This window comes from Tupaia chinensis, unplaced genomic scaffold, assembly GCF_000334495.1.
Source record: "Tupaia chinensis unplaced genomic scaffold, TupChi_1.0 Scaffold000187_1, whole genome shotgun sequence".
Lineage (NCBI taxonomy): Eukaryota > Metazoa > Chordata > Mammalia > Scandentia > Tupaiidae > Tupaia > Tupaia belangeri.
In genome coordinates this window covers 2737768-2748198 of record NW_006159662.1, presented here as the reverse complement: position 1 = coordinate 2748198, position 10431 = coordinate 2737768, and the positions used below count along the sequence as shown (strand labels likewise).

The following is a 10431-nucleotide window of genomic DNA, read 5'->3' as shown; positions in this document are numbered from 1 at the left end:
CCCCCCCAGGGGGGATGGCCACGCTGCAATCCCTTCTCCTCCATTCTCCTCTCAGGATCTTGGACACACACACACACACACACACACACACACACACCCAGCGTGAGTTTAAGCCACCGGGTCTGGGCCTCAAACCACAATCGACTACATGGGAGTCCAGCTACATAGCCATTACGCCGACTGCTGGTTCCGTATCATGACTTTTCTGAGACCCAATACACATTTGAGTTTAGGGACAAGCAGCCGCTACCAGTGGGTCACTGGAAAGAAGCCATTTCTTCTGAAACAAGGTGGGAGAAACAGAAAAGGATGATGCGCCTCCCGGGTGGCTCTGCTGCGACCCTCCTCTCCGGGAAGTGACTGACAAGCACTCGCACTTGGCTCAACCCTTAAAGCAGGGTCAGGGGGTCTCTGAGCTGTTCCCACGGAGGAACTGAGCTGTTCCCGATGCTATCGCAGACCTACCATGTTTTAAGAAGACAAATCAACAGAAAAGACGAAAGGGGGCCAAGCAAAGCCCTAACGGGATTTTCCAGGCCAGTTGCACCATCTTTCCATCTTCCCTCACTGCCCTCCCCGCACCGACAGCCACTTTTGTAGACTGAAGGGCAGGATCCCAGCAGAACCCCCAGTTCCACGGCCAGGGCTGGGGTGGGGGTGACAGATATAGAAAGGCCCTGTTAGAAACGGTGATTCAGGAGGAAGTCAACTGACCCGATTAATTTTAGTTTTTCTTTGGTTTGTGCTAAAAATATCTTTGAAAAATAAAATCAAGCGGGTTCATCACCAGCCGTTTTATTCTCGGAGTGGGGGACACACGGGCGCCTTTGGCAAGGGTGTCGCTGCTCTAAGAATAAAGCTGTGTGCGGCCCTGGTGGTGGCTCTGCACCGGGGCGGGGCCTCTGTCTGCTCACGGGGCGGCTGGCTGAGGAGACAGATTTGGGCTGACCCAGCACGGTGGATGCTTCTGAAACGGACTGGCATTCAGCAGCCTTGGGAGGGGAGGCGCTACTGGTCACTGCGTGACGCTGGCTGGACAACAGTGGAGCCGGAACGCCTCTGCCTGGGCCTCAGAAATGGGTGCAGGGGGAGGCAGGCTTCCCTCAGGGCTCTGTGATGAGCAGCTGACGCCTTGACTCAGGCTATCTCCAGGGATACGATCATTAAGAAAGGCTCAAATGCTGCCACCGACAGTGGTGATCAGCTGTAGGCAGTCACCGGGACAGAGCGAAGGTGTGGCGGGCGAGGACGTGCACGCCCTCCTGCTTCCACCGCCTACCAGCTGTGTGTCCTCCCCCAAGTTACTCAGCCTCTCTGTGCCTCGGCTCTGATGGTCAACTGGGACAGCAGCCATCGGACAGGGTTGTTGGGGGGATTAGATGAATTAATATTGGTGAAGCACTGAGGAGTGGGGATCACATGGGAAGAGCCTCAATAAAGGTAGCAACATCAGAAGTAGCAGTTGACACTCACCCTATAGGGGTGGTGGCTAAGACTTCTCTAAGCAATGGGGCTCTCATTGGCGCAGGGTTAAGTCCAGGAGAGCTGGAGGCAGATGTCAGGCCACGTCCCGCGAGACTAAGGGCTGGAGCCTGAGTCCTAAAGTCTGGTCCCCAAGGCGCACCTGTCCTTGCTCTCTGATCATCTGGGGTACTTGTGGCTGCCCTGGTGGAGGGTGCGAAGGGCACAGGACCTGCTCCCCACGTCAGCGGACTCCTGGCTGCCCAGTCACAGGACTGGGTGAGGCCACTGTCTCCCCTGCAGAGGCCAGAGGTCCTTGGCCTCTTCTTTCTAAGAAAAAGGGTGGGAGGGGAAGTCCCAGGGTCCAGGGGAATGGGGCTCACAGAGCAGGCTGCCTCTCTGGACTCACCACTTTGGGCTTGAACGGTGGCTGGATCTCCCGGTTCTCCAGTTTCTCCCAGTCGATCCTCCGGAAGAAGGCGTGTTCTCGTACATCCCTCTCGCCCTCGGGGCCGCAGCCCAGCCGCTTGGCCGGGTGTTTGGTCATCAGCTAGAAAGCAAAGGGAGGGAAGAGAAGGCTGGTTGGCCAGGGTGTCCGGAGACAGCGTCTTCCCTTCTCCCGGCTCTGCCCATGGTGCTGACCGTGTGGACCCAGACGGCACCCCAAGGCGCTTATCAAGGAACTCAGTGGCTTGTGCGACTGGCACCAATGAACGTCATTATGTGACGCTGACAAATGTCTTTCTACAGTGAGTTCCAAGATAAGGAAACGGGGACACAAGAACTGAGATGGGTACCTGTGTCAGAGCTGCTTTCTACGTGCGCTCCTGGTGGGGGCATGCTATCGCCACGCCAGACCACACCGAAGGTCCCAGATAGAAAGTGAATGTAGTACCAAGGAAGGCGGCTACATTCCTTCATTTATTTTTTTAATTGCCAGAGGGCATGTGCAATTGCTAGAGAGATATAGAGAAGGAGAAAACCCCCCTTGATGGGGGGTGGTCATGCTGCGATTCCTTCTCTTCCATTTTCCATCCTGTCGGGGTTCTGAACATGCACACACACATGCTTTTTTTTTCTTTTTAGTTTTTTTTTTTTTCCCAGTTTTTGCTATAGGGCACATACACTCACCAGAGAGAGAGAGGGAAAGTGAGAAATCACCTTTTGGGGAGGATGGCCATGCCACAGTCTCTCTCCTACACTTTCTTCTTCGGATTTTGGGAAGACATGCACACGTGCCCAGTGTAATTTTTAAGCTGTCAGGTCCAGGACTCAAACCATGAAGCTGATCATGTGGGATCTAGTGCCTTAACCTCTGTGCCACCTGCTGACATGATGCGCAGAGGGTTTGTCAAGCCACCAGAGCCAGGATTCGAACCATGTTCAGCCATGTAGGATCCACCGCCATGAACCACTTGGCTATGGGGCTGGCCCAATGACTAGTTCATCTCAGCGTGCCTATGTGAGGACATGGAGGGGAACGCTGACAGCTCTGTGAAGGCAGGAGATCCCAGGGTCAGGAAGAACGGGCCTCTGCCTTCACTCCAAACGCATGCCCCATGCTCACAGCAGTTTTGTTGTCACAACCTGCAGCTACAGTGGAGGGAACCAGACGCTCACTGTAGCAGGAGGGGCCGGCTGTGCCATGTTCACACAGGGAACCCAGCAGCTACGTTAAAGGACCAGTACACACAGCAATGTGGGTCACCCCACAGTCACACTACCGAGGCAAAGAAGCCAGTCCCAGGAGCACCCAGTGTGAGATCCTGTCTGCAAAGTCAAACAGGCGAGGTTGTGCCAAGCACTAGCTAAGGGACCAGCAGATGGAGTAATGGTTATGTCACTGGACTCTGATGTATCGACCATGGTTTGAGTCCTGGACCCTTTGGGTTACAACTCATGCCAGGCACGCATGCGTGCATGCCCAAAATCCTGAGAGGGGAATGCAGGAGAAGGGATTATGATATGGCCATCCCCCCTGGGGAGGAGGAGATGATTTCTTGCTTTCTGTCTCTCTGGTGAGAGTACACACCCGATAGCAAAAACAAAACCAGAAACAAACAAAAACACTCTCTCTATATCTATATCTATCTATCTATCTATCTATCTATCTATCTATCTATCTATCTATCTATAAAAGAAGCGGAGATGCTGATGGTCTCGGGGAAGGTAGTGACTGAGATGGGACAGGAGGGGTTTCAGGGTGCTGGAAACATTATTTCTGGACCTGGGTGCAATTACACAGGTCTATTCATTTTGTGAATGCTGACTGATCTATCAGTCATGGCCATCGTTGCCAGAATGTTCCATCTCAAAATAATAGAAACAAAGTCACTCATGAGTCACAGCAAGTAAGGCAAGGGACTAAAGCTTTCCCAGGGCCTGAGGGTACTTCTAGTACCCCTACGGCAACCGTGTGAAACGGGTCGGAGACGACAGAGTTTCAACCCGCCCTCTTAGCCTTTGCTTTTTCTGCGACACCCTGCACGTCACCGAACACAGGGTTTGGTGGCACTTGCCATCTCTCTTAGCAGTGTAGAGGAGGCATGACCCTTCTCAACCCTTTTGGCCCATAATCCCAGAAGGAATTCTACTCACTCCTTTGCAGATGGACACGGCCTCCTTGGACAGGGACTTTGGGTAGGAGACGTTGTGCTCCATGATAGACTGAAACAGCTCATCCTCATCCTCGCCGTCGAATGGAGGCTGTTCCGGAAGAGAAGGATGGGGCAGTATGCAACTTGTTAACATGAGGTCTGACGATCCGATTCGGCGCTCAGAAACAGACCGCGGTTCTGAGCACACCCCAGGCTGCAGCGTTAGCTCAGTTACTGTGTGGATTTATTTGATTAGCTTTCATTAAGTTGGTGGGTTGTGCGGTGTTTCATTTTCCTCCTCTGTCCCTTTAATTATCTTGCCCTGGGCAACTCAAAGCAACCTTCGGAGAATGTTTTTGAGTAATGCTTTTAATGATTTGCAAATAAATTACAATGAATCCATTAATCTTGTAATATTTTTGCTACAAATCGAATGATAATCAAGTTAAGTTACAGATGGGCTTTGTATTGGGAAGATGGGGGTGAGGAGAGAATACAAACACTTTTACTGGGGGTGAAGAGACTTGGGAACCTGGGCAGAAAGGATGGCCCTGGCCCAGGAACTCACAAGGGAACCTCTGACCCAGTGAGGCACTGCTTGGGGGGTACCTGCACCGTGACAGCAGTGGGGCTTGGCTTCAACTGGACGCACCTCCCATGTCCCCTTCTGCTGAGAGGGAGGCGCGGTGGCGCGGTGGGAGGTCACGGCTCAGGTAGATCTGCAACCCGGATTCTAGCTCTCTGACTTCCTGGCTGGGTCTCCACAGGTAAGTAATCAGCCGCCTTAAAACTCAGTTTCCGGGCTGGTCCCTGGAATAGCGGTTAGGCCTGGTACGTAGAATGTTGGGACCACAGGGCTGACTGGTTCACATCCGGCCTGGTGACTTAAAAGACACGCTGGGCATGGGTGCGTGCATGCCCCACATCCCAGCAGGATGGTGAAATGGAGGCAAGAGGATTGTGGGGTGACCATGCTCCACTGTAAGTGCTTTCTCTGGGGAGCACACACACCTCTGGCAATAAAACAAAAACGGTTTCCAATCGGTAAAGTTGGAGGGTATGTGAAGCACCCGCTATGCTGCATTGTACCAGGGAAGTGCCCAGTGAAGGGTACTTGGCAGTTTGCTATTCAGGGGAAAAAATCTCTAGGGAAGGGCTGTGAGAACCTCCTGGAAGGGAGGCTTTGCTGGGGATGCCCTGTGAGCTTCTCCTCCAGCTTGTCCTTGATCCTGAGGGAACCATCTCATCACTGCCACTTGGGCATGGCACAGGAGGGATGGATGGATGGGAAATTTCCGAATGTTTCCTCTGGCTCAGCTAACCTTGAACTTAGCATAAAAACGGCCCGGCAGCTTGAAACTCATGCTGGGCATATGTGCATGCATGCCCAAAATACCGAGAGGAGAAAGGATTGCTCCATGGCCAACCACCCCCCACATCTGAGGGGCGTGATTTCTCACTTTCTCTCTCTCTCTGTCTCTCCAGCAAGCACACATGTCCTATAGAGAAAAAAATATATATGTATATAAAATAAAATAAAAGGCAGGGAGACCTGGGGGGCAGCCCTTGTATAGAGTCCTCTGTGTCAAATCTTGTTGGGCTTCCTGTGGAAAGGAGTCGTCAGTCACTCTGGCTGACATAGTTAGGGTTCGGATACTGACAGCACGTGGCTTCAGTTAAACAGTATCATGGTTTGGGGTGTGTTGGGGAGCTGTAGCCAGTGGGGTAGCCCTTATCATCAACATTCTCCACCTGAGTAAGACAGAGTGATTGAACCAAGTAGATCCCTCCGCCCAACCACCCTCACAAGTCCTCCCGACCTGCCACTGGACACCCCGTGGTCTGACCTTGTCCTCAGCCTTGCGCCTGGCTCTGAGCAGGAGCTCCTGCAGGTCAGTTCATGATACCCCCCACCCCAACCAGGGAAAGATGCCAAGTCTGCCAAGGGCCCAACCGGGGACCAGGTGCGGGAGAACGGAGGGTTCAGTGACTAGTACCACTTGACCTTGCTGAACTTATTTTGGGGTCAGGAAATAGAAATAAACAGGCTTCTTTTCCAACGGCAAGAGCCTGGTGTAAAGTGTTGACTTTGGTGCGAGGGTGCAGGTGGGTGAGGAGAACTAGAATTAGCTGCCTGTGAATTACTCAGAGCAGGGCAGGGGCAGCCTGCCACGGCGAGCTTCCACAGCAGAGCGACATGGTGCATGGAAGCCCATAGGGAGGTCAGGGGTGAGGGCGTTGCTTCCTCTACAGAAGGCAGAGTAGCACGGGGGTGGGGTGGGGGTGGGTACAGCGGAGGCCAGTCCTGCCGTCCCTCTGCCACTCCTTCTCTGTCCAGTATCATGCAGCCTACTTCTGACACTTGCTGTGCGAGGGGTCTTTAAAAGTTTACGGAGGGCCAACCCTTGGCGTGTTGGTTAAGGAAGCTGGATCCCACATGGCCAACGCCATAGTTCAGGTCCCGGATCCAGTGGCTTAAGAAACATGCCAGGCACATGCATATGTGCCCCAGAATCCTCAAATGAGGGAGATGGAAGAGAATGAATTGTTGTTAGTGACTGTCTCTCCTCCCCCAGAGGGGTGTTTTCTTACTTTCCTTCTCTCTTGAGAGTGCATGCACCCTCTGGCAAAAAGCAAACAAAAAAAAAAAAAAAAAGGAAAAACTCATGGAAAACACATAGTATGAAAAAATCACACATGGATTTCAAAAATTTTTGCACCAAAATAAACTTGTACTTTAATTCCATTTTCCACGAGCTTTCATTTTTGAAGTCTCCTCCTATGACTCCCACAAAGTTCCTTTTCCCTAATAAGTGATCCATAAATGGGGCCAAGTTTGGGCTGAGGAGAATTTCACAGATGAAATAAGTGGGTGGTTCCGGCTCAGGGCCTTGAGCTGCCACCCGGGGTCTCCCAGCCCTGTGCACCCGTTGCATGCACATTCTCCACCATGTGATGGCGCCCCGGAGGCGGGCAGAGGCTCTGCTTCCCATCACCAGTCAACACCTCACTGGGGCCTCTGGTCACCACTGGGTTTGTGGGTCTCAGTGCAAAATGAAAATGAGGGGTCCCTTATTTAAAAACTATTAGGAATTTCAAGATGGTGGGAGCACAGCATTGAACCAAATGCTCAGGTCTCTTCTGGGCTTGGGTCCTGTGTGACTGCATAGGGACACAGCAGTGAGGCTGCACAACTGAAAAGGACTGTTCTGGGACAAAAGGTGGAGAGGCAGGCCCGGTGCAGTGGTGGAGGTGGTGGGGCACTGCTGGGCGATATTGGAGCCAGGTGGAAAGGCCAAGACCCAGCTACCGGGCCAACCTGTGATCCTGGCTGGCGAGGAGGGGGATTGTTGTGTGGGAAGACCCTGTCAGGGGTCCCTCCTCTCTCCCTCCACCAGCCCCCCCATCATAAAATAAATAAACTCAAAACAAGCACAAATGAGCAAAGGTGGAGAAGCAGCTAAGCGCCTCCCCCAGCTTTGGAATGCCATCAAGTCCAACACATACTTTTCCTGCTCTGTTCCCTCTGCTGCAGACGTAGACTAGTTGTTACTATGAGAAAATATAGGACCAGCAGTTGGCGTAACGGCTATGTCACTGAACTCCCATGTAGTAGACTGCAGTTCCAGTCCCATACCTGGTGGCTTAAACTCAATCTGGGCACGTGTGCATGCGTGCCCAAGATCCCGAGAGAGGAATGGAGGAGAAGGGATTGTGGTGTGGCCATCCCCCCTGGGGGCAATTTCTCGCTTTCTGTCTCTCTCAGTCTTTCTGGTGAGTGCACGCACCCTATAGCAAAAAAAAAAAAGAAAAGAAAAGAAAAAGAAAATACATACAGCATACTTTAGCATCGTAATCACTTCCAAGCATATAGCTCTGGGGTGTTATGTAGTTCATAAGCACCACACCCCTCTAGAACTTTCTCACTTTCTCAATGCAAACTCTGCATTCATTAAACACAACTTCTCACCCTCTCCTTACCCCAGGTCCCAGCAAGCATCGTTCTAATTTGTCTGTGCGAATTGGACCACAGTGGGATGATAATAATATATATCCCTTTGTGACTGGCATATTATTTTTTAAAAAGAATCATTTAATTTTATTTATCATCATTATTTTTAAAATGTGACCAGAGAGAGACAGAGGGAAAGCGAGAAAGCAAACCACCTGGTCTGGTGCCTGAACCACAGTCTGCTGTGTGGAAATCCAGTGTCCTAACCCCCATGGCCCCCGTGACTGGCTTATTTTAAGATATAGGCCATTTTCATCCTCACTGTGCTTTGGGTATCAGTAAGGGCAGGCTGCTTCCACTGTGGTAGCTAACAGCCAAGAGCACCTCCAGTGCTTGGCACGACACTGCTTCCTTGCCCATGCACATGCCCACTGGGGTCAGCACAAGGCCGTGCTCAGTGTAGTCACGCAGGGACCTGTCCTGACGGTGCAGCGGTAGAGGGGCCAGGAGCTGGGGGCGTCTTACACCCTGGAGACCCTCCACTGGTATCTGGCCCACCAGCCCCAGTCACATGGCTGCAGCTACTGGGCCAGGAAGCATGGCCCCACTGTGTGCTAGAAGACCAGCTCGGCCTGTTGAACAACAGTTGGGGCCGTCATATTCAGAGAAGCCCCCGGAGCCCTATTTTCAATTAAAATTACACAACTGGGGAGAGACAAAGTCCATGAAAGCAGCTATATTCCCTTTACCTGAACAGAAAAGTAGCTCTTATTTTATTGTTTATTGTCAAAATGTGCAGGTACTTTCCATAGAGAGACAGTGCCCTCCCCAGTGAGGCACGGGCATGCTGCCATCCTTTTCCCCAAATTCTCCAGCCCATCAGGATTTTGGGCACGCACCCACGCACACACCCAACATGTTTTTCAATCTGCCAGAGCCAGGGTTTGAACTGAAGCCAGCCACGTGAGATGGAGCTCTGCACCAGGGCTTACCCTGCTGAGCTACATAGCCGGTTCCAAACTGCTCTTCTATTTAAGTGGATTCTTAGTGTTTCTTACATTATTTTCAGGTGACGATGTATATTTGGAGTTCCTTGTTTTCCTGTAGCCACCATTTGCCCGCTCAGAGCTGAGTGCCCCGGAGGTGATAAATCAACACCAGACACTTCATTGCCCAGGGCACATTTAGAAGGGCTTCCAGCATTGTATTCAAATCACTAATGCTACTATACACTCTCTGTGCATATCATTTTTTTTTTTTCTTTTCGGAATTACTTCTTCAGAATACTGTCCCAGGTGTGTGATTACGTAGCCAAAGGATGTGAACGCTGTTATGGCTCTGGATAAGTCTCTCCAGGTCACCTCCCCGGGGCGTTCGAACAAGTACTTGGTTGTTCTCAGGCTCTGGTGTTGAAGGCAGGTCCAATGGTGAAAAGTCATAATTACATTCATTTTCCTTTCCATTCATGCCAGCTACTTAGCTAGGGGACCATGGCGGGTAATGCGTTGCCGAGTCAGTACAGGCCACTTCAGACTGCTCTCTCCCCCTCGTCCTCCCCGTCTCATGGTTATTTTGTTATTTCCACAAATTGGACTCAATGTTCCAAGCTAACCTACCCACTGACAGGGCTGAATTAGTGCAAAAAAGTTCTGAGCCGTCTGTACCCAGCACCTCACTTTAACAGTGTGATTTGCAGGTGATGGTCCATACTTAGAAAATGATCCTGAGGTCACCCACTAACGCCTGGTGGTTGCTTGGGGTGACGGGGTGGGGGGAGAGGTGAGTGTGGTAGTGTGTGGGGGGGCTGCCACGTTTATTTCCAGATCACGGATGACCTGGGATGGGGGTGGAGACTGCTCCTGGCCAATTCTGGCTGAAGTTCTGGGATAAGGTAGCAATTACTGATTCATCGGGAGTGAAGACAAAGCACGAATAACCCTGGAAGAAAGGACCAGAGCTAAGGGAGGGGTCCTAATGCCGAACGTGAACACCTGAGCCGCAACGGGCTCACTAGTGTGCTGGGTAAATACTATTTATGCCCCCGAAGTAATCATATTTGCCAAGCCATCCTGGAACCAAATAAAGACTCGGGCTGTTTGTGCTTAACTGCGCCTTTGGCTGTTCACAATAAATAAAGCAAATGAGAAGAAAATTGCAACCAACTATTTTTTTCTGCCCATCTTCAGCGCTCTGTAATTAAAGTGAACAAATTTAGACCACAACCTCATTGACAACTTTGTAATTAATCTTACTTTTTCCAATAACAGCATTCGTTCCCTTTGCTGGGTCTCTGAGGTTCCTGCAGCTTTGAGGGGCCGTGGGCAAGACTCACAGAGCCTTCATTATCCTGTCTGGGCTGAGTCACAGCCCGGAATGCATTTACATTTGCACTGAGGAGTCAGAGCGCAATGAAGAGCGGGC

The 10431-nt window shown here is 51.4% G+C and overlaps 1 protein-coding gene across 1 annotated transcript in view; it reads right to left on the bottom strand.

Moving 5' to 3' along the window:
- PRKCA (protein kinase C alpha) overlaps window positions 1-10431 on the bottom strand; it is a 466835-nt gene that overhangs the window by 12505 nt on the left and 443899 nt on the right. The window contains exons 15-16 of the mRNA XM_006146762.2: window positions 4060-4167; window positions 1871-2011 (exon numbers count right to left, since the gene is read on the bottom strand). Coding sequence (XP_006146824.1) covers window positions 1871-2011; window positions 4060-4167 — 249 coding nt within the window. The remainder of the gene's footprint in view (window positions 1-1870; window positions 2012-4059; window positions 4168-10431) is intronic.